This window comes from Siniperca chuatsi, linkage group LG1 (genome assembly GCF_020085105.1).
Source record: "Siniperca chuatsi isolate FFG_IHB_CAS linkage group LG1, ASM2008510v1, whole genome shotgun sequence".
Taxonomy (NCBI): Eukaryota; Metazoa; Chordata; class Actinopteri; order Centrarchiformes; family Sinipercidae; genus Siniperca; species Siniperca chuatsi.
In genome coordinates this window covers 29,510,249-29,535,024 of record NC_058042.1, presented here as the reverse complement: position 1 = coordinate 29,535,024, position 24,776 = coordinate 29,510,249, and the positions used below count along the sequence as shown (strand labels likewise).

At 39.6% G+C, this 24,776-nt stretch overlaps 2 protein-coding genes across 5 annotated transcripts in view; one reads left to right on the top strand and one right to left on the bottom strand.

The window, feature by feature from the left end:
* LOC122874010 (multiple C2 and transmembrane domain-containing protein 2-like) overlaps nucleotides 1-6,697 on the top strand; it is a 41,151-nt gene extending 34,454 nt beyond the window's left edge. For 2 of the 4 annotated variants that reach the window (XM_044191510.1, XM_044191485.1), the window contains 5 exons: nucleotides 1,153-1,194; nucleotides 3,127-3,236; nucleotides 3,533-3,642; nucleotides 4,103-4,200; nucleotides 5,152-6,154. In XM_044191510.1, coding sequence (XP_044047445.1) covers nucleotides 1,153-1,194; nucleotides 3,127-3,236; nucleotides 3,533-3,642; nucleotides 4,103-4,200; nucleotides 5,152-5,199 — 408 coding nt within the window. In that variant the 3' untranslated portion in view covers nucleotides 5,200-6,154. Of the gene's footprint in view, nucleotides 1-1,152; nucleotides 1,195-3,126; nucleotides 3,237-3,532; nucleotides 3,643-4,102; nucleotides 4,201-5,151; nucleotides 6,155-6,239 lie in introns of those variants that run through there. The other 2 variants (XM_044191501.1, XM_044191493.1) reach the window with 2 other exon arrangements.
* A 2,895-nt stretch (nucleotides 6,698-9,592) lies between these two features.
* LOC122879978 (high choriolytic enzyme 1-like) lies at nucleotides 9,593-10,605 on the bottom strand. Its single transcript, XM_044204667.1, has one exon. It carries the CDS (start codon nucleotides 10,523-10,525, stop codon nucleotides 9,737-9,739), a length of 789 nt encoding a protein of 262 aa, XP_044060602.1. The 5' UTR covers nucleotides 10,526-10,605; the 3' UTR covers nucleotides 9,593-9,736.
* Nucleotides 10,606-24,776: the final 14,171 nt, after the last annotated feature.

Below are 24,776 nucleotides of genomic sequence, written 5' to 3'. Positions count from 1 at the left end.
TAATTCATTCATTTTTTAGACTATACATGTCAGATAATTGTGAAAAATAGCCAATCACTAGTTCCCAGAGCCCACGGTGATGTCTTCAAATTCTTTTTTCTTTATGATTTACAATGATATAAAACAATGATAAATAAGTTAAACAACTGATCAGTTATCAAAATAGTTGGGGGTTAATTTTGTCAATCAACTAAACAATTAATTGACTGATCGTTTCATCTCTAAAACCATCTCACTGAATATAATGTTTTACTACAGAATTTTGCACCAGTTCATTTAAAATAACAGACAGATCCAGATGTACAATATCCCATCATGTGACATTGAAATCATTTTACATGCATGACAGATAAAGGGAGAATACAATTGACACTAAGGTGTGAGGATTTACAGAGTACATATCCATAACTAAATGTGCAACAATCAGAGTTAAAGTTTTGGGGGGAAATTGTTAGGTTTAACTCTCAAGAACTTTGGCAGAAAATAGTGTGTTCATGTAGGGCCCCATTGCTAATAGTCAGAATCAGATTGAGAATCATTCATTTGGAGTCATATTTAGATGGAACTTGCTGGCTGCAGGGTTAGATATGGGTTTCAAGAGTACTATACCGAAAGGGTTTGGTGGAAATGTTGGCGTTAGCTACTAAATGCTCCACTATGTTCACCATCTAGTTGCTAACTGTGTCTGTCTGCTGTTTGATGCTGAGCAGGTAGTGTACAGTGGGTTTTTAGAGCTTTTTAGCTGAACAGCTGCCTGCTGCAGCCAAAAGTGAGAGTGAACCAAAACAGTGAGTTGAAAGATGCTTAAACGCTCGGTAGAGCTGAGGGGAACTTCAGAGTCAGGTGCTAATTCTCTGTGGGTTTGTCACTTTGAGCAACTTCTTATCATGTGATCCACTGTTAATATAAAAATATTGATTACTGCCACTTTAACGTGTTCTGGTATATAGAAGTGTGAGTTGTCTCACCTTCCTTGGCTTATTGTGAAAAAAAAGCCAGCATGGCCTGTCAGTCAGCCGTCCTCCAGTGTTGACCTCAATGTCACCTCTGATCCCTGCACTTTGTCAGATGACGACCCCACGAGCACACTGGAGTTAATACTGGTGTCAAAATGAGACTGCTATAATACAGTTCCTTTGTTTTTTTTTCCAGGACAATATGGATTTGGGGGATGAGGATGAGGATGATGAGAAGGTATGTACCTGTGGTGGCTGTTTTTTATTTTTTGCAGTTCTTTGTTGACTAAGCATCTGTATTTCTATATGCTGATGAAAAGAAGTTAACTTTATTTTTTTGTTGACAAAGGTATCTGCCTATGATCTATGATTTTATGTTGTTAAGCTCTTTATTCAGTACTAAATCTTCTGATGCATTTTGATTCCACTAGTTGTATTTTTTTGTAAACTTGGCTTAATGAAGACCTCACCAACCCGTTTCCACATGTCACAACACATTCATATGCTAATAGAGGGGCGGGGGAAAAGGTTCTGCTGCATTTGGGAAAGTCCCTCAGCTTAACACACCATATAATACCATCAATATGGAACTAATGACAGCACTTAGACATGCTTTTTCAAAGCTCATTTTGAAAGTTTGTGTTGAAAGTGTTACAATGCTTTTAGGCAATGAACTATTTCTTCAGAATGACAGGAGTTTATTGTAGAAGTTTTGAATGGCTTGCGTCGGCCTGATGTGAAGTGCTTCTCATACTGGTTCCAGTGGGAACATGACCCTGAAATGGCTGAAGTGTTTTAGTGCAGTGAGTAGGTTTGATGGATATTTGACTGAGATGAAAGTAAATTGTCTTACATGTGGTTTTTGAGACTGATAGTCACTGTGCATCTGGAATATCCCCAGTTTGATCCCTTCCGCGGCTCTTTTCCCAGGCTCGTCCCCAACGTCTGGATGGCATTGAGCCAGCAATTACTCACAGTGTTTCTGAGCAGAAGCTAACATATATCACAGAGATCACATAGTGACAAAGACCATGGCTTTGGCCAGTAAACAGTCCCCCAGTTACCACCACTGCCACCCCACCGACCATCCTCACAGACCCCAGCTCCTCTCTTTAGTCCTCTAACCCTCCTTCAGTCTCCCTGTGTTTGATGTGGCTGTGGTCTCTGTCTGAAGTCTGGCTCTCACTCCAGAGATCTTCAGAGATTCTGGTCTCCTCTGTTTACTTTAAAGCCATCCTTCTCTCCTGGGATCTGGACAAGCCTAAGAACCTCGTCTCTTTCATAATGTGAAGTCCAGTCCCATTCTGAAGAGCTTTCACTTCAAAAAGCCATTTTCAAACCTGCTCTTAAAATATCCGCCTTCACATTCACATTCTGCAGACACTCTTATCCAGAGCGGTGTTGAATAAGTCTGTTTAAGTGTTTTGGTGTCTTTCTCAGAGACACTTAGGTATTATTATTAAGTCTTGAAGGAATCAAACCTGTGGTTTTTTAAATTGGTTTAAATGTTTTTTTTCAGGCTTTTTAGGGTACACTTCAAACTAAAATGGAGATATTTATGATATTCAGATTCAGATACTTCAGAATAGCTCTGTTTTAATTAATCAGTATAATAAATAAGTACTTATTTATTTACAAGGTTTTTTTTATTTAACCAGGAAGTATTTTGTGATACAGTATCTCATTTACAAGGGCAGTGTAAAATGGTTAACACAAAGCCGCATGAGAACACACACACACACACACACACACACACACACACACATAGCACAATAAACTATGACCAAAACACCTTTGTAAAACAACTACCTTTTAATGTAAAGTAACAAAAGATAGTTTTTTGTTATTGTTTGTACTTGTATTAGATTTTTACCTCCTTTTCAGTCATGTATGTAATCTGTATTATTTGGAACTGATAGTACTTTCAAGAGTCATTTAATGAGCTGCATTTCTGACAATCTGTCACTAGGTATTATATCTATATTATAGCTAGGTATTATAAATATATATCGATCTTTTTCAACCAGCACAAACCTTTTATTAGATTTGTGAAGGCACAGTCTTTTATTTATTTTTTTCTTCTAATACTGCTGAAAATGATCTACTTTCCCCACCAAGTGCATACCAAAAAAAGCAAATATATATAAATCTGGTTTCTTTTATGCTGTAGGAGTCGGAGAGAAGAGGGCTGATAGAGAAAATCCACATGGTCCAAGAAACCATCATAACCCTTCAAAACCTGCTGGATGAGATCGCCTGTTTTGGGGAGAGGATTAAAAAGTAAGAATTTATGATCTATCATATATTACAATTATAACATTTATTTGTATTTCAGCTAAAGGATATCAAATGCCTATGACCACAGATGAATTGTAATTATTACATTTTCTTGAAATGTACTATGTTCTTAATATTTTAACGTATTATTTTAATTGTCCTGGGCTGTAATGATTGATGATTTCATTTTTCCACTGCTTCTACAAGCACTGTATTTATTTTATGTACTATCAGTAAGTTAAGTTGGAACCAAAATTCTTCCTCGACCCTCACTGATGTTTATGATCTTAATTTGTCAGCACTTTCAACTGGTCGGTGCCGTTCCTGTCGAGCCTGGCTTTCCTGATCTTTGTCATCGCAACAATCCTTACATACTACATTCCTGTACGCTACATAGTTTTAATATGGGGTGAGTCTCAAACACTGTTTATTACGTCATCTGTTTTATGTTTATCCATTTTAGCTGAGTGCCTCATCACCCCGTAAAATCCCTGTCTACTAACTATTCTAAGTTGCAGTCATAGTAAAATTTATCCTTCCTCTCTCCTTATTTTTATTTCTTCTCCCAACATATTTCATCATATTTATATCATATTATATATATATTAATGTTAGCGATAGTGATGTGTGAATTAAAGCGTATCTTAGTGTTAAAAGTCTTAATGGATAAGAGTATTGTCTGTGTAAAATTTTACAACTCTTCCAGCCTAAAAAGTGAAAGTAAAACAAGAAAAAGGCACATACTGTAGTACTACAATATTTCTTGGACAGCATGAGTCTCCTCTGCAGGTATTTGTTTGTGTGGAAACAAAGAGCGCAGCCACAAGAGACTAGTGTTAATGATATGTTGGTGTGAATTTCTGTTTTAGGTATCAATAAATTCACCAAGAAATTACGGAACCCGTACAGCATTGACAACAATGAAGTGCTTGATTTCCTGACGAGGGTGCCTTCAGATGTGCAGAAGGTAAGCCCCGCTGGATCAGCCGGCCAGGAAGCCCAAAATCCCAGAGCCCGCTAGCTTTGCATTTTACTCCCAACAACTCCCAGGCATTCATCACTCTTGTCTGTATAATTAGCTTCATCTGTATAATTATGTAGCCCTGTATAATTTCTGTTGTGTTTTGGTCATGATACATCCCTGGTGGAGGTCTGCTGCTTAGCAGCTTTGCAGCGCAGGCTGTTCCCAGGCTGAGACAGGAGACGCTGCTGCTGGTGTCTCCTGTATGAACTTACCAGCCTCAGCAAGAGCAAAATATCCGTCAGCACACTGTATCTGCTGCAACTCACATCAGCCTAAAAGAGCCAAAATAAATGAGTAAATGTAGCTGGTTTTGTAGAATAATTTACATCACTTACAGTAAAAATAATCACACTTTCTCTACAAAAGTCATCATCAAGGTTGCAGGATTTTGCATTGACGGTCCGAAATGGCTACGTCATGTCCCTAAACCAGACACCTTTTTTAAGTATGAACTATTATATTATATAAGAAATCTATTGGCTTCTCTCTTTTTTTCCTATCTCTCCTCTTCCATTTGTTTTCTGCTGTGCTGACCTCTCTTCTTCCTTTATTCCCTCTCTCCTCTCTGTCTTCTCTCTTTTTACCCGCTGTCATCTCTCCCTAAGCTGTTTGACCCCATTTGCCTCCTCCCTCTCTTTCTTTGATGCCCTTGGGCCTCTTGGTTTAGTGGTTGGTTTAGACTCTCTCTAGTTTGTCCGCTGACCACTGTTTTCTGTCTTTCTAAACAAAGACTATGGTCATCCTGCTCAGTAGTGGAAGTACTTCGTCATACACTGCCTCAGTGAAAATGTTATTTGTCTTGCAATAGTAATTGAATAAAAGCACTACAAGATTAATAGCTTCACACTTTTGTTGCTCTGTGAATAAAGTGACTCTGGTTCTTATTTCCTGCAGGTTCAGTACAGTGAGATGAGAGGCAGCAGGAAGAAGAAAATCTCGTAGAATGTAGAAGGAGGACGGTATGTACACGCGACCTGATGCTGCTGTTTGTGAGCTTCCAAACTAAAAACTCTTTTCCAGAGGATCTGCTGGAGGTCTGCAGAATCTCACTTCTTGTCGGTTTTGGGTGTGTGGTAGGTTTGGATCTTAATTCACTGTGGTGATACACAGCTCAGCACTGCTCATATCGACCAGCACCGAAAAACCTTTCAACCAAAGAAGTCTGCTGAGGACGCTGCAGAGATTACCACATTTTGTAACAGATTTTACTAATGTGTCTGTCTGTGCATTACTGGAGCAGTTTGTAATAGAATTTCCAAAGATTGTAGGTGTTTTATTGTATGTACAGTTTATTCTTTAAGATAACAAAGCTGCTTTATTTTATATTCCTGGCCCCTGAAACCAGCTGATATATCACTTTGTATTATACTTAATGTATATGGTTGGTATGTAAACATTTTTACTCAAGTACATTTCATTATGGACTGCTTTAAAAAGTACAAGTATATAAGGTATAAGGCGTTTTCTTAGAAAATAGTTGTATATTTAAGTACTATGTTATTGTGGTTTTAAATATTAATGATGATTTCAGGCAACAATTGCTTTTCCAAATTCCTTGCCTCTCATATGTCCATGTACAGCAACATCAAAAGTTAGAAACAAATATTATGCATGATATTCTTTTGTTTCTTACATTAACCTTTGAAAATGGATAAAGAGCTATGTTCATACAATGTTGACTGACTAATTTTACTTCAATGTGACAATATCGACTTATTTTTACATGCAAAGATAAGTGCCTACATTTAGTTTCAGATTTTCATTCATCCTACGTAGAGGATGCACTTTACTGTATGTTGTATTTTACTCTTCAGATCTGTACAGGCCTAATTTTATTTATTAATGACAATCACCTTGTGTCTCTCATTTCTAACAGCAATAAATGCACACAATCACACAGTTTAGTATATTTTCTGCCTCTCTGCCTCAGCCTTCTTTGAATTCACCGCTATATTCATCCTCTCCGTGCTCCCGTGCTGCAGGATTGTGGGCGTCTAACAGCGCAGTTTGCGAGCCCCCTCTCTTCATTAGGCTTGCATGAAGCGAGGCGAGGCTGTGCGAGACCTCGCAGGCACCCGGCCTTGATAGCCCTTGGGCGTCGCCACGAGCAGGAGGACCTCGGCGACCTCCTCTCAGCTGCTGTGACGAGATGCCTGCAGCCAGCATCCTATCAAGCACAGCAGCCAGACAAACCTCCGGTACAGGGCTGCACACCGCTCAGGAGCAGGAGGAGGATTTTAAAACCAGCCACAAGCAACAACAGCCGCACCAATTTAGGGATTGGAGAATTGGAATAGTTAAGATGTTGGCATTCAGAGTAACACCCTGGGATTTATGGCTTTTAAGTCAGAGCGCGTGGGCTCTCAGTCAGAAGCCTCTTAAATGAGAAATGAGTAAAATTAGAGGAAAACTGATCTCATGAAATACAATAAGAATCCCATAATTTCTGTATCAAATGCTATACAAATGTATTGTATATGAAAGCACTTGATGATTGAACTGATTAGATACTTAAGATGTCAGAATTGTAAGTATAATTGATGTCTACTGACACTGGATTGTTTGGGAAATACATGAAATAACATCTCTTAAGAGAAATAACCTAAATATCCTTTCACTGCTCAATGCATTATACGCATAATATCCTACACAATGGTACACCATATAAAATAATTTGATGATTTTCTTGAGGACAGAAGATGTGGAGAATGTGGCAGACGATGACCTGTATATCTCTTCATCTAGTTATAATGTTGACTTAGGTATTCAATATTAATAACCCGCTGTCAAGGACACTGGAAGGACATCTCAATTTGACACTTATAAGCTCAGCATGAATATGTATAGGCAGCGAGACACTTCAGAATTACCAAGTAAAATCACTGTTCACACGTGGGGACTAATGTGATGTGGCACATGCATTCTGATGAGCCACAAATACAGCGGCTGATCGGTCTCAAAAGACTTGTTATAACTCAATATCGGACCTGAGAACGCTCAGCTGTGTCTCTCTGTGTGTGTGTGTGTGTGTGTGTGTGTGTGTGTGTGTGTGTGCACAGACAGGCACTGCATATAAAGCTCTGTAGAGGGTGTGAATGCCCATTATTATCCATTAACTGTCTTTATTAATGCATTAATAACTACATCCAGCATGGACCATTTGTGTGTGTGTGTGTGTGTGTGTGTGTGTGGAGATGGGATGGAGGTGTCTAATGGGCAACATAGTGTTTAACTGGTTCTCAACGTAAAACATTGCCAGTGAACAAACTGCCGCGCAGCAGGAAGCTGGTGGCTCACTTTGTCTCTATTTCTGACACTTCACCTTCAAACTCTGGCTGCTGGTGGAAACCGTATGGGCGTTGAATTCTAAGTATGATTATATACACATTTTCTTGAAAAAAAAGGTATAGAGCATGGCATAAAAGCACGAATATGGTTAACTTTCACACTGAAAGCTGATTGGTTCCAATCAAAACACGGTTCAGATCACGTCGAGCAGTACAGTCAGGTATTCGCTTGCTTGCAGAATGTCAGGATCATATCTGTTCATTCTGTCTTTCATGTCTTTCTGTTTCCGAACCATCGCCACACATAAGAGATGCATAATAATCATGAAATTGTTCTGATAATGAGAATCATTATCACTACCATCATTGCTGTTGACCTCTCGCTAGCAACTCATTCCAACCCAGCAGTCTGAAAAGCCCAACTTTATTAAAACACATTTGCAGACTGTTGTACTGGAATGAGAATGATCCTCTCCTCTAACCCTCGGAAAGAAAGCGAGTAAGAATATTTCCCAAAACGTCTGACTATTCCTTAAAAAGATCAGTCTGTAGACTTCTAACTCAGTCAACTAAATGTGTTGTCTACAGTCCTACAGCACTGGGAATTGTTTCAAATGACTTAATTTTTGAAAATGTTATCGATTTTTTTGAAAACTTCCCACAGTTGTTTTATCCTATTTCAACAATCATTACTTTCAATAATGAGCTTGATTTTGACCATGTGGACAGCTCACATGCCCCCCCACCACTCCCCATAGTGTTAACAATCCTTCAGGGAGTCTGGGTCCAGGTAAATCACAGGCCCAGCGTGTACTAGCTGGGCTGCTGCCCAGAGGCTGTGGGGCGACTGTCTTGTCCCGCAGCAGCCTTTGATCCAGAAGAGCCTGAGGCTACGAACAGCTGACAGCTCTGATTGACAGAGGAGATGCAGAAGGATTTTGTGAGAGACACGAACACACTGGTATGAGATAAGCTGGCCTTTTGCTGGTGTTTTGTTTTACTGTTTAAATCTACAGCAATTAGAATGTCATAGTTGTAAAAAAAAATTAACTGATAGAAAAGCTAAATAAAATGTTTTGTTTTCTCTTTAAGGACAAGGCTGTCAAAAATGTTTATTTTGGTTATTGTCAACAAATCCCCTGAAAATGCCGAAGCCGTCTCACAAAACTTTTGGACTTCCCCAGCCTGTCTGTGCCTCTCAGCCCCAAACTCTTTTGTTCTTGCGGAAGATGTACATTTTTGATCTTAAATATACAGTTTCGGCTTGAAAACAAGTTTCCTAAAACAGCTGGGCACTGTGGTTCATAGCAAACATTACTCAAACAGGAGTAAATATAACGCATTTCTTGAGGCGGATTTTGAGCTGTGGATAAATGTGCATTTGGTCCTCTAATGCAGTCCTATCAGATGAACGCAAGTACACTTCATCAACAATACCCATCATGTTCCAAATGTGTTCATTTGAATATAAGAAACTGGATATTATTTAACTATTGATGATATAAAAGTGGACATTGTTGCAATAGTTTTTTTCATTAAACTGAAGTGTCAGTGCTTCGGTTTGGTTAACTTTGCATGTGTACAACTACAACTGGAAGCTGGATGTTTCAACCTTTTATCAATTACTTTTAGCTAACTGTTTTGACATTTATCCATTACTTTAGCTATTTCAACTATTTAGCTATCACTTTTAGCCAACTGTTTTTGCACACTCTTATTTGCAACATGTGATGTTCAAGTGTTATAGCTGGCAATATATGTGGATATATTTCTTTAATCAAATCGTTATTTCTATTTTGTTGGTAGGATAAATTAATTCTTGGTTTTGGTCTTTTCATGGGATTTGTTGACAATAAGAAAAATATAGAATAGTACTAGACTCGTCCTTTATATGAAAACTTAGTGAGATTAGATTGTGGCGGTTTATTTTGTGCATCAGAGCCTTATATTATGCAAGTTTGCATTTTCCCCCATATATTTACATACTGTAAGTAGCCTAATGTACGTTTTATAAGTAGAAATAGATAAATGAGCAACAAAAATAAAAATTTTATGTATGCATTCATTTTTATTACGCACCGCATCAAAGGTTTCACAGATTCATTGACTTAATCCTAGATTCTGCTGTCTGCTTATTAATGAATGTTATAACAGAAACTTGTTTTCCTAAATGATAACTTTGATCATTGTTATTAGCAGCCGTAGAGCAGCTTGATCCTCGTGATGTCCCAGTAGGACAAGCCCCGCGTCTGGCCGATCTCGACGTTGGGGTTGGGGAAGGGGATGATGGTGTCCCTCCCGTACTGGATGGCGAATGCTGTTCTTCCATAGTGCATGATGGAGGAGTAGTCATAGGGAGTGTTCAGGTTGTTGGTGGGCTGCTTGTAGAAGTTGTAGGCCATCTGCGGGTTGATGTTCTCCCAGTTGATCCAGATGTAGTCGTCGCGGTCGCTCCTGGTCTGTTCGTGCTGGAAGCCCAGAGCGTGGTTCATCTCGTGCTGCATGATGCCAGAGACGAGGCAGCCCTGCCTGTTGAAAGAGAGCACCTGGCTGCCTCCCACTCTCCCCAGAGCGGAGAAACATCCTTCTTTGTTCTCGATGCTTATGTAATCGTACTCGTTCGTTCGGGGGACGAAGCGGATGCAAGTTTGGCTGTGGAAGACCTGCATGGCTTGGTTGATCATCTGCTTCTCCCCACTGGTGAACTCATTGCTGATGGTGAAGGGGATCATCACCAGGCCGTTGGAAGCTTTCCTCCACAGGCAGTTCTGGGACCAGCACATCATGGCGTTTCTGGTTCTGGGAGCCAGCAGGTCTCCTTCCAGCAGGTTCTCGTTGGTGGCATTGTTGGAGGTCAGAATCCTGGTGGTGATGTCGACGGTGTCCTGGGCTTCTTCTTTGCTTCCTTCCTCCTGGAGAGGAAGTGCCTGAGAGAGGCCGAGCAGGAGCAGCAGCAGCAGCAGGCTGGCAGACGGAGTCATCTTCGGGGTCGGTCTGGAGGTTGTGAAGCTTCTGTGGAGAGCTGCTGTGGAGAGACTCCTTGGAGCTTGATGTTTGACTCTGTTCAGTCCATGGTCTTTATACTCTCCTCTACAGGTGTGTCTGCAGGAGGATTATGGGCTGGGGTCCACACTGCTAGGCCTAAATAAACCTCTGAGGGGAGGACTCCACAGACAAACCTACTTTTTAAACATAGCATCTAATCCCCCCCTAAATGTCTTTGTCCATTTAGTCTTCTTTGCCTGCCACATTGCTCCTTAGCTATACTAAGCTGAGCTGGTGTTATGTTTCCTTCTTTTACAAATGGCTTTTTAGCAACCTTTACTAAAGTATATATGTTAAAATTACATTTGTGTGACCCAAATACAGTTTCTTCACTCTCTGATGACCTGCGTAATTAAAATCCCCTGTGCACCTTTTATGACAAGCTGCTAAAGTTGTAGCAAAGCAACATGTCCCTCTGTGAGGATGATAGACGGCCTACTGGAACTCTTGCATATGTAGAGGATGTTAATAGGTTCCTGTGGGACATGTTGCTGTGGTCGGCCCAAGACAGCTCTCTAGTCAAAAAAATGAATACTAAATTGTATAAAACAGTCCAAGCTATTGTACAAAACCATCATGCCTACTGATTCATCAGGGACACTCAGTGAGTACGCCAGCAAGGTTTGTTTACTGATGCATGCATGCTAATTTATTATGTATTTTCATTGAATTTGTTTTCTATTAGTTTGATGCAACTTTAGCACCTTTAATGTTTATAGTTTTCTACTTTTCGTTTTTAAAAATGAATGGGCAAAGTCAAATAAATGGTTTTCATCTCTTCATTCTATAACACATTTCAAAACAACGAGATATCGTCGTATACTGGTATTTAACTGTGTACCCTGGATGTGATATGTCCCCTTGTCTCATGAAAATATGGACTCTAATTTGTTCAATTTAATTATCACATATAAACCTACTACACCTCCCTTCAATCCTGGCCTCATATAAAGTGTAAAGATGAATTGTGAAAAGAATGTGTGTGTTTTCTCTCAACTCCCCCCCAATCTCATCAGCCACCGTGATTAAGGTTTGGCATTGGTGATTGTGCTGTCTTTTTGGAGAGATATTTCAGCTGCATTTCTGACACTCTGAAAGGAGAGGAAGATAAAGGAGGCGTCAGGGAAAAAACTCCTTCCCGTTGTGTGAGTCCTAGAGAGGGCCTTGAACCCTGCCATTCACGCCTTTCTCTCCATCAGCTGAGTCTAATTGCCAGAGAGGACAGGAGACCCCAGGCCCGATCGTTCCTTATCCTCTTTAGTGCTTTCAGGCGAGTGAAAGGCGAGCTTCTGCTTTTGATCTTTTCTCTGATTTGCTTTTTCTTCTCTGTCATCCCTACCATCCTCTCCTCAGGAGTGACACCAACTCCTTTCACTGCCTGCCCCCGTCTCCATCTGCCCAAAATAATGACCAAGGCCCAGGCATTATTAAACAGAGGTGGAGAAGGGAGGTCAGCACTGGGAGAGGGAGAGGGAGGTCTGGATGGGGACTCCAAACTCATCTAAGGAGGGGTGCCCCTATTCCAAATCTACTCCGTAGCCTCTCTGTGTTCCCCTAGATTCATCCCTTACAGTTTTCATGGCCTTAGCCTGGAGAAAGCCCATTCTTTAACAGACCACGGACGTGAAGGCTCGTCCTTTCCCAGAGACGCTGCTACAATAAGACTCCAGGCTGCTTGAGACAATGGGGCCTGTGTGATCTCTCAGCCAGACTCAGGATGAGACGATGCCTTGCTTGCCAGTCCCATGGGAGGGAGACCCAGTGGTCATTGTTGACAGCTAATGGACAGCATCTTTCCACTGGCAGGCCCCCCTGCAGACTGTGTCATTTTAGGTTGCTTAATAACAACACTCAGGCTGGACCGGCTGAGGAATTCAATCAAGAACAGCAGTTTGTTTGCAGATGAAAATCATTCCCCTCACAAATCTCAAAAGCTAACACTGGGGGGTGATTGGATGAATGCAGCCGGCGAGCAAAGACAGCATTCAGCGGGGGAAATTCAATATAACTTATGAAAAGAGAAACTAGTCATGTGTCTGAAAAGACCAGAATTAGAATCACTTCATTCAACTGGAACAATAAAATCACAGGCATTTGTTTTTCTTAAACCAGAGCAGAGACATACTGACAATTAATATTAGTGCTGTACATGCTGACATACAAGGTGTGTTTATATATATATATATATATATATATATATATATATATATATATATATATATATACACTTGTGTACATTTCATGTTGTTTTTCATGAGCACTTTAACAGCACAAGTGCACTTTTAATGCTATTGAAGCCACTGTGAGGGATGCAAACAGTGATGTGGATGTTGTCCTCGGTGCGCTTTTGAGACTGTTCATCATTAACAGTGAGGGGCTGTGAGCTGAAGAGCACACATAACAGGTCTGAAGGGCAAATATGTGGCATCATTTCTATTGTATGTAGCCAAAATCCCAATAAAACAGAAAACAGCCATACTGCAGTCAAAGTTTTGCAATCAACATCAGCATATATATCATTTTTGTGTAACTGTTTAGACTTATTGTATTAAGCATTGGTTGTAACGTTGTAAGATAATAGCCAATAATGTTTGTGGTTACTCAGCAGTAATGAGGCTACATGAATGTTTCCATCCTCCATGTATGAAATCACATGGCATGTTCTTTGATTTCCCCCCATGTCTCTACTCTGAGCGGAAAATCTTTTACATCTGTCCCTATATCTATATTCAATTTGTCACCCTGGTGGTCTAAAAGTTAACCATATTTTCAAAATGCGTGTAAAACTCCCAAAAGTAATTTCATTTTGAGTCTCTTTTTGAAGCCTCATACAGCATCACATTTAATGCCTGCTGACCCTAAAACAGTTGTGCTTTGGCCCTTAACTTTCTATTAATATTATAATCAAATTTTCTTGTATATGAAAGTGGATTGAAAGCTCTCTAAAAGACTAAAATGGAAACTACTTTGCTGGGATCATACTGATTAATCAATATGATCAAAGTTTTAAAGTTGTTTGATTTGTATTGCATTTTTAGGATCAGTGAAAAGTCAGAAACGCATTTTGTTAAATGTACAGCACATGCAATTGTATCAAACACTAGTTTGAGTGTACAGCCAGAGTATACAGAGGCTGTACCAAATGCTAACGCAGCATGCTAACATGCTCGCAATGACAATCTTAATGTTCTGGTTTTTAGCAGGTGTAATGTTTACCATGTTGACCATGAGAGTTTAGTGTGTTAGCATGCTAACATTTGCTAATTAGCACTAAACTTGATAATGGCACGAGATGAAAAGTCAATGGATCAGCAAAGTTATTACAATTTATCCTGAGTGGGGCATGAATGTGTGTTCCACATTCCATGGTAAAATATCCAGTAGTTATTGAGATATTTTTCACAAAACTGCAAATATCAACCTCATGGTGGCACTAGAGGAAAAATCAGGGGATCACCAAAGTCCGTAGGATTCATCCTCTGGGAAACATGAATGTCTTAACAACTTTGCCATCCACAGCGCAACACTGCTAGCATAGCTAAAAACACATTTTGAAAAATGTATTCTGTGGAATTGTTCTTTAGAAGGATATTTTCATTTCTATCATACTGCACAACTGTAAAATATGGAGGAATGGGTGAGAATGAGCATGATGTGAGTTAAAGGTCCCTGTCTAGATTTAAAAACATATAGCTACATAGTAGATAATAAGATATGTAATATATGTTGAGACTTAGAGCAGTCTTATGTAAATTACTGTCAAGTGCTGGAGGCAGTAAAGTGTTTGTTTCATGTGCTGTCTGCTGGAGAGGAAAAACAGTTGCATTTTTATTTCTGTTTTGTTTTCTCTTCATTTTTTTTAATGTGTAGTGGTGAGCAGCTCAGGCCCAAGTGTGATGGATCCTGGAGTGCAGGAGGAGGAGAAGAGAGGGAGGGAGGGAGGGAGGAAAAGGGCAGAGTGTTAGGTCAGGCTGATAGAGATGTCAGCACTGCTTCAGTAATCTTGTGACGCCTAAGAGAGCGGCAAAAAAACAAAGCGGCGAGGGAGCAGGACAGCTGAAAGACCAGCGGCTTGGTGACAGCAGAAGCAGAGACCACCCCAACAACAGCAGCAGGGGATGCTGGGAGGGGAGGGAGGGCTGGGATGAGGGTGGAGGGTGCGGTGGGAGGGGTGGGGATGTGAGGAGCGAAGCCGGAGGGGGAAGCTGATCTTCAGTTACACATTATAGCTGATAGTTAACCCTCCTCCTCTCAGCAGTGTGTTAGTAAGAGAGAGAGCGGTGAGCCAGTTATCAACGCAGTGGAGGATTTAAGCCTTGTCTACCTCATTTAACATCTCCAACAGGCTGGAGTTATTTCTTGTAGTGCCGAATGCAATGTACCTAATGAAAAACACCAGTACACACACTGGTAAGCACTCCACGGGACATCCTTAAAAATAAGTGAAAATGGATTTGTATACTGCCTTTCTGACTTTTGACTTATCTATATCTGGAACTGAGAATGACTTCCGGATGGGAGCCGAAACGTCTTGATTCTGAAAACAGTGTCCAGATGACTACGACTGAAACCTTTTCTACGATATATCTGGAATTTTAATTTATTTCATTAGGTTTTTAGCCAGCACATCTCTACACATACACATTCACTATGTTTCCTCTGTCCTGTGCTTTCATAAACATTAAATCTAAAAAATAAAACAGAAACAATGCCATGTTCTGTATTAGGCTGTAAAAGTGGAGCTTTTGGAGTCTGGCGTTCTGTTTAATGGGTGACACAGTAATGAAATGTGATTCAGGTGGTAGATGGATATCTGCAGTGAAATATCTCTCCCGGCTCACTGGCTGCAGCCCAGACGTCGCCTTCTGCTCACTCCTGCTGTAAAGTGTGATTTGCTGTGTTTGGCCTTTTGTCTGGGACAATTATGTTCACTATTAACAAGCTTTCTTCTGTTATTGTTCATATCAATTAGAGGTGGACGGTAATTTGAGCTGATGGTGGAGACGGTGCTGAGAGATTTAGTGGCGTTGTTGTGGGGTATATGGGGGGCGATTAATGTCACAAAGAAGTTGGACACTGTTGACTCTTATCTTTCTCTCAGTTCTTTTATTCTCCAGCTATTTTGTGGCAGCATGTGAAGTGCAGAAACACTCCTCCATATGTTCTTCTCCTCTTTCACCAGACCAATACCAGTGTGTCAGTCTGAGTTTCTTATTTATTTCCAACACACCACTGCATAGGCACAGCAATACAGGGGACACTGTCAACAATACATAGTGTTGCCCTGCAAAGAAGTTGACCCTGGCTTAACTTTTGTTACAAAGCAATACAGTGTCATCCAGCAACACGCTGCATTGGCCAATCAAATTCATGCAAGCCTTATTCCTGCTAGATAACTTTGTAACTATTTACCTAGTGATGGTAGAGATGGATAAATCAATTGCAGTTGAGATAACTTCCCAGAGTTGGAAAATCCTGTCTCATAGTACTATATTATTAAGTACTGTCAAGTGTTTTGGTGTCTGATAACCCTTCAAACTCATGGATGTAATACACAAACTGGACTTCCTGGATTGAGGGCATAGGTTTAGTTTCAGTAGCGGTAAGGGAAGCGATGAACTCAGAGGTTCTTCAACTAAAATAAATAAATAAATGAATAAAATCGAATGCTATTTCCTGCATCTATATAAATGTATACCAATCTAGTAAATAACAAATGATGGCATTGGTTACAGCTCTTTCCATAAAAATGGTAGTATTTGAAAAAGATTAGAAATGCTATGTAATTTGCTACACTATTAATGCACAAACCCTGTAATCACACTTAATTTCCTTGATCGAGACCTGATACTTTATTATAAATAATGTTGTATTTTCATATTAACTATATTAACTGTTAAAAATTTACTAAATTACTTTCTTCATATGGCCCCAACAACCTCCACCAAGAGGATAGGGAAGCTAGAGAGGCAAAACCTGGAACAAAAAACAGTCCGCATTGCTGTAAGGGCCATGGTAATAATTGAAGGCGACTCAGACGAGTGCGTCAACATTTAGGATTCTGAAAGTCCCCCTCAATCCCAAAGAGCAATTATAATTTTTTTAAAATACAGCGCTAATTTCAGTCTGAACACCGGTTTATGGTGGCAGTGGTGCTCCTGCTTCTCTGTGGCATGAATAACACTTCATACATGGGCAGCATTCCAGTGCTGAAACCTGCTCCATCCTCTTTGTCTGAGCTGCAGAGAGGGCTGCAGGATGCCCATCAGTGGCATGGCTCAGATAATGACTTATTGATAGGACAGGATGCTGGGTGCCCCGTGAATATTAGCATGACGCCAGCTGGTCGCAGTACCGTTGCTTCAGCATCCAGAGCAATGCCAATGCAATTACATATACAGGGCCTGTACACAGAGGTCACTCTGCTGTCATTTTATATTTCTGTTTATACATCTTAATCTTGCCATGCAGTAGTTTAGTCAGTTTAGTCATGCCACGAGGCAGCCTGTATTTTTTATTTTTTATTTGGTAATACTTTAAAAATACAGCCCGCAATTTACAGTGTAATTTTAAATAAACTAAATAAACTATGATTCAGGTACCAATAGAATACTTACCTACTGGTACTTAAATGTAGGTAGAGTGGAAGAAAACAAGACTATGGAGAACAAGAGAGCAGCAATTGTGCATTTTAGAAAAGGTGTTGTTTCTTATAGTAATGGATGAAGTACAATAATAACAAATGCTTTTTCCCTCAACAGTATATCTGGTGTCCATTTGACAAAAACTGCTATGGATCAATAGTTGTCATAGAGGAGAAGCTTGGTGGTAACTTGGATTGTCGTAGCAACAGTCTTTATTATAAAACTGCAAGCAATCACAGGTGGATAAGCGCTCTATCAGAGCGGGCGAGTCCAGTGTAGTCTGCTGTAGCCAGTGATGACGTAGTAGACACGGTCCGTGAGGATCTGGCTAGGCTCATAGGACGGAGACGGTGAGTATAGGTTCTGGGCAGAGACAGACAAGGTTAAACAACTTAATTTAACTTAACTTGGTTGAGGTAGGCGCCATGACAAAGGTATCGTACTTGTGTACGGAGACTATCTGCCACTGGTTGTATGGTAGAGCCAGGTAGATATACTGTGGAGACTGATTGGATGATGAACGTCAGGTGTGCCGGTGATCAGCAGCAGGAGGGCGGACCAGGGAGCCCCGCCCAGGCCAGTACACACACACACACACACACACCCAGCAATGAACAGAGGACTGACAAGAAACACAGGGAGAGGAGAGCACACTAGAGCACACAAGGATAGGATTTTGTTTCCCAGCTCTGTACACCACCCAGTATTTACAAAAATACTTCTCCTTTCCTTTCCAAGATGTTGTCATTTGGGTAGTGTTACAGATTAATTGAATTATTATTGAATTATCAGACAAGGCTCACAAAACAAGTATCACCTTAGAGGGAACACTGGTGAATCTGCAACAGATATATATTTATTTTCTATATTCATTGATAAATATTTGTATGTATATTTCGATATGGCTTAGAAATAAATTGCTGCTTAATCTTTTCTCTCTCACACAATGATAAAAACAACCAAAAGGAAACGATCGATGCACCAATGCTAAGCAATGGAGAGCTCCCACATGTTACCCAGTTGACATCCTTGTACACTGAGATGAAAAACATTTCTAACAAGGCCAAAGAAATAATTCTGGCGTATCAAAGGGGCTTTGGAGACTAGAGGGAGTGGAGATGGTTGCTAGATTCCCAGCATGTCCACATTTGACAGTTCTTCGCCCAGGGCTGACCGACGCAGCGACATTGTGCGCCTGTCATAGCTGCCCTTCAACACCAGATGAAGCTGTCAGCAGGACGATGACTTTATTCTGACAGCCGCTCCACCCTCTCTCTTCAGAGCGTTGCAAATAAATATGTTGGGTTTCAAAGCTGCCAAGGCAGACGTTGGACAGTGGGTCAGGGGGCCAACCGCAGAGCAAAAGCATTCCCTTCTCCTCGTAACCTGTTCTCAATGAGCCTGGTCACCTCGCCGGGGCACCCATTCAGCGTGAGCCATCTAAAGGGCCCCAGGGGCCCAGATCTCACACACTGCCTGCCGGGGGAGTTCTGTGTGAGCCTCTCTCTCCCTCTGACAGCCATCACTCTCTCTCTCTCTCTTTCTCTGTGCATCTCTGTGTTTGCAACATTGGCGAGCCAAAAATATCCTCAGCAGAGAGAAATAGCGAGTACACCGAGCAGTTCAAACCATTTATGACAGTGTGTGATTCAGTCTGAGGAGGATGAAATGACCTCTCCCAACTGACTCAGTGTGAAAAGAAATATTTATTCATAAAGGTTGTCTTGATGCTGAAGTCAAATTCTCATCATCAGAGCAACACGCAGGTAGAAGAAAAGCACTGGTTTGTATTTTGCTGTTTGAATGGAGCTGACAGACCATCTGCAGTGTGAGATCTTCTCTTCCTTCTCCTCACCTCCTTTTTTTCCCTCTTGTGTAATACACAAAATCAGGACTCTCTTTTCAGCTCACTCCATCTTCTTTTTGCAAACTAACTAAACATAATACAAAAAAAGCATCCGTTTTGTTGATGCTTTCACATATAATTCATGCAAAGTGATTGTAGCAATGATCTGCAACTTTTCATATGTAACAATGTTGAACTAAAAGTTTGCTAACCTGTAGTGCTGATTAACAATGCATAACCTATATACAGCTCATTTTCAATTTGCTTAAAAAGCTTGTGTGCGGTATCAGAATACAGCGGTTAATTAATAGATCAACGAAATGAATCAGCAATTTTGATAATCAGTTAATTAAGTCATCAGAATCAGAATCAGCTTCCTTGGTCAAGTATGTGCACACATACAAGGAATTTGACTCCATTTTTTTTTGTTGCACTCAATGTACTTAAACAGAAATATACATACAGCTAAAAAACAAGAACAACAAAGCTGAACAAAGGTAAACATTTAGGCATTATGTACATACAAGTAGTTAAGAGAAGATAAATATACATTAAAGGTATATATATATATGTATATATATATATATATATATATATATATATAAAAAAACAATACAACAATGCAAGTCAGACTGTTTCTGTAAATTGTAAAAAAGAATACAGCAATGGTGCAGAGTGAACATATGCTGGAATGAATATTGAATGATTAATGTAACAGGTTGCCTTATATACTTGGATATGTACAGTATATGCATATATACATGTCAGTATACATTATGTACAGTATATGCACCGGCTTAGGTTTATATGTCAACTATAAATATAAAATATATATAGTGTCAGATTGTTCCTGACACTATGTGACTGATGTTAACTTATGAGGGGCCATAATACATTCTGGCCCTTTCGCATACACACATTTTCACTCTCACATTCATTTATTGTCATTCTTACACCCACACATTTTCACTCTCATATTTATATATTTTCACTCACACATTCATACATTTGCTCTCATGCACAAACATTTAATTTTATATATATCTAAGAAAATGTATGTATGTCTGAAGAAAATATATGCATGTAAGAGAAGAATGTATGCAAGTGTGGGAGAGAGGCTACATCCACACTACTACCTTTTCGATGTAAATCACGCTCTCCTTGCCCCCTCCCCTCAGACCCGACCTCGAGCTTCTCAGCCAGTCACACACATAATTCATGCAATGAGCTGCCAACCGTTTCCTCTATACTTTCTTTCGCACATGCATGCATTCTTCTCTTCCATGCATATATTTTCTTCAGACATACATACATTTTCTTAGATATATATAATATTAAATGTATACATTGACTGCATGTGCATGAGAGCAAATGAATGAATGTGTGCGTTAAAATATATAAATATGAGAGTGAAAATGTGTGGGTGTAAGAATGAAAATAAATGAATGTGAGAGTGAAAATATACATGTGTGAAAGGAGAATGTATGTATGTGAGAGGGCCAGAATGTATTATGGCATTGACGGCCCCTCATATTAACTGTTTATCAGAGTGATGGCCTGTGGGAAGAACCTGTCATTTTGATTTTTGTAGTCATCTGTGATAGTAAACTGACTATCTTTGGGTTCTGGACTTGGATTCCATATTGTGCCTGTGTCCTGTACGTGTGGTTCTGTGTGTCCCGTGCAGTGTGTCACTGTGTTAGTATGTTAGTAGCACAAGTTGAGAGGGAAAGCACTGATGTGTGGTAGACTGATGGAGGAAAACAAAAGTAAAAAAAATACACCCTGAGGAAGGAAATGTTAATATTATGCATACAACACCTTTCAGTCTTTTGGTAGACCGCTGCAAATAAACATTCAGCTTTCTTCTTAAATCAGTGTGCTCAACCCAAACCACATTCCCTAACTATATTGGGACTATATTATATTTATATATATATATATAAATATATAAATATATGTATTTATATATTACTTTTTAAGCCTGTTGTTTCCTCTGGCATACATTTCTTAACACATGGCTGGATTTCCCCCAAGATTATTTTTGGGCCATTTTTGCCTTTATTTGATAGCAACAACATTGTGAGAATTATGTCAAAATAAAGTACAACCATTGTGACCCATATCTCACACCGTGTCCTCTGCTATAGCTCTGGAAGACAAAACCAGACTGAAAACGGTTAATTAAACATTATGTAAGCAATTATTCATTTAAACTTTAACTTACAGATGTTAAAGAGAACAAACAATTTTGGCTGTGAGATAAAAACAAATCCTGGAACACACCAATTTAAGTACAGTACATTTCGCTTACTCTGTTATTATATAACAGATTACAGCCTCCTATTACATAACACATCTAAATGGAGAGACTCTCTTTGCACGCAACCAAATGCAAAACTGATGCTAGCTTTTGGATTAAGATTTTATTTCCCCCATTTGTTTGACATCATGGATTTCAAAGTGGAACTTTTTGACAATATTTTGAATACATTGTATTTTTAGGGTCGCTAGCAGCTCAGTCCATTGGGACTTGGCTTGGGCACCGGAGGGTAGCCGGTTCACTCCAGCTACGGTCCAGCTCAGTCCAGAGTGGACTGGCAGCTGGAGAGGGGCCAGTTCACCTCCTGGGCACTGCCGAGGTGCCCTTGAGCAAGGCACCAAACCCCTCAGAGCGCTGTGCTATGCGGCAGCCGCGTCACTCTGGTCATCTCTCCACATTAATATATACATGTCTATAGGCCTGTGTGTGTGTGTGTGTGTGTGTGTGTAAAAAATAACAACAGAGTGAAAATACAGATTTTCCACAACGGGACAAATAAAGAACTTTTTTATTTATTTATTTACACTATTAAATGAAATTGTAAGTATGATGTTATATCATGTTACTTGGAGATAGAAAGTGGGACATGGTCACACAGAAACTCAAAATCCAGATGTACTTTAAACACAAAGAAGACAGACAATAACCCAGACTTGGCTTTTCCACTTTTTAAACTGTAAAAGGAAAGCTTTTCATATGTCCTTTGCTTTATGTAAAATACATGCTTTTAATGCTGTTATTAAAGTTACCCCGACAGCACTCTAAATAAAGCCTACAACACTAATGTAATGTATGTAAACTAATGTCATTACAATTCAGCTCAATGGAGTAATGCGTTTGCACTCAGACACATTTGGAGATGCAAAGTTTGAGTTTTGAGCTGATGTACCTCTTTCCTGTGCAAATCCATACAGATGTAGCTGCAGCAGAGAGGAGAGTCCCATCTGCAATAAAACACTGTGGACTCTCCCCATTTACCCAAATAACAGTCTGATATCAGCGTGGTCACTAGTGGTGAAACCTCTCCATGTCAAGTGACAACTTAAGATTTACAGGAGAAAACCAGTGTCAATTGGGCATTTTTTTGGCTCATTTGCTTCTTATTGCATTTGGTTTACAAGTTCCAAATGGTTTATAAATGCGTGTGCATGTCATTACATTTCACACTGCTTTATAAATAAAAACAATATTTAACGGCTGATTCCTAAGTAAAAATACATGGATGTGACAGAAAAGTAAGATGTTTTTGAGGGATTTCTTGGAAAACAGAGGCTAACTTAATAGCAGACGATGTCTGCGGCTGATAAATTTTTTTTTTTTTTACAGACCTTGTTCATCCAATCTGAGTCTAGAGATCTTGAAATAATGATAAAAACAGGAAATTTGTCTAAACAATGGCTCCATACTCTATGGATGGATTGTAACCTTTGTGAAAGATTCATGCTCTCTGAGAGTGAATAGCTGCTAATGGCTTCCTGTGAATGGAGGAATAAGCATGATATGCAGTTTCCTGCAGTTTTAGGCTGCCAAAGCTGCATAATGCACTAAATTACCTCTTGCTTTAAGTTCAACACATTTTCAGCTTGTTGCTTGAGGCCCCATTTACCCAGAGCCCCAACCCCCATCCCCCAATATCTCAGACCCATAGCCACATAGTCCTTAAAAAAAGAGAGAAAAATAAGAATAACTAATCTGACAACTTTTGAATTTAAACAAGTTACTTGCGGAATTTCAATGATTCTCTGATCCACTGTCATCCAATATCCTAGATCAGCAAGATTACAAACAAACAGTTGCAGGAGATCAAAAGGTCAAAGGTCACAGCACACAGACAATATTCCTGTGACCCATGAATGATCATTGATGATTAAGAAATGCTTAGATGGAAATAAAAGTCTTTCCGTCTTTGTTAGAAACAATGCTACGCTTCAACTTTCCTCCCAGATATCGAGAATGTTAACATCAACTGATTTCTGCCTGTTGCCATATTTCCCCAAGACAAAAACAGAAAAGCGGAGCTCAAACCTATTTATGTTTTTTTTATTGACTTTTAAATATAATATTATACTTAAAGTACATTAAAGAAGAAAAAGAAGAAGCATGAAGTCATTCAAACTGCAAGAAAGTACAACGGATGGGTAAAGCAGTAGAAAAGAGCACTTAGTTATTTAATATATAAGTAGGTCATTTTGGAGGGTGTAGCTTGCTGCTGTTGAATTGTAATATTATACTGAAAGATGTTAAAATGTAGTCCTCCCTCAGTAATATAAATGAGGTGGACAATGAACACCGTGTAACTTATAAAGTGGCAACTGAGTGCACTGTATGGTTGAAACACATAACTTTGTCACCACAGGAAGGTTAAACTTGTACAGTCAGCTGGGACATAGTCTTAGTTTTTTTTTTTTCAATGTTCAGTACAGGGTTAGGGTTAGTGATGTCTTATCACTTCAAAATGAACTGGGTGGCAGTTAGCAAAGGGTTCCTCTCACGTCCGTCAACATCCTCTCAGAAAAGCACCGTGTTCATATGGCAAAAGACTTTCTGGGCTGTATTACATCGTGCTGTAATGCAGATCATTTTTCCTACCCCATCCTAAAACATCTCACCCCCATCGCAATCTCCATTCTGCAGAAAAATTATCCCTGTGACTGAAGAATTATTATATACGTATATTATGTTCAATTTTTAATACTGAAGCCAGCATTTGCTGCTTTATATATATAGTTTAGTAGTTTAGTCCCTGACCTAGGGGTCGGGCCCCTCCAAAGGCTCACAAAATAAATCTGAGTGAGATGATTAATGGAGCAGGAAAGAAGATAAATCTAAGTTCTCATATCCAATCTGTAATGTTTTGGTTTTTTGTGGACTTTACTGTAATCTTTTTTTGTGAAATATTGGATAATTTTACCTCTTTGTGTCACAAACAGTTATTTAAATGAAACCACGTGAGAGTTTAGAGAAATGTCTCTTTGGTGGAATTGTTAACAACTCATAGGCATCTGAAATGTGACGAGGGGCCCCGCCTATAGGCACTGCTTTTTTGTAAGAAGTTACAAGCTAAAAGGATTGCAATCAATCTTTAATAATGCATTGTATTTCAAAGGCTTATTGTATATTTTTTCTGTAAAATCTTCATTTGAAAAGCAACTAGATATAATTGATAAAATTCAAGTACCTCAAAATTGTACTTAAGTACGGTACTTACACGTGCACGTAGTTACTTTTCACCACTGGAAGAAAGTATCAACAACAAAGCCGTACACGGTGATACTGACATTCCAGGTACTTTTTTTCTAATCAGCGAGCTGCCTGTGATGACAGTGACTTACATGAAACAACACTGATCGCTTTAAATGTTACAATTTGACAAT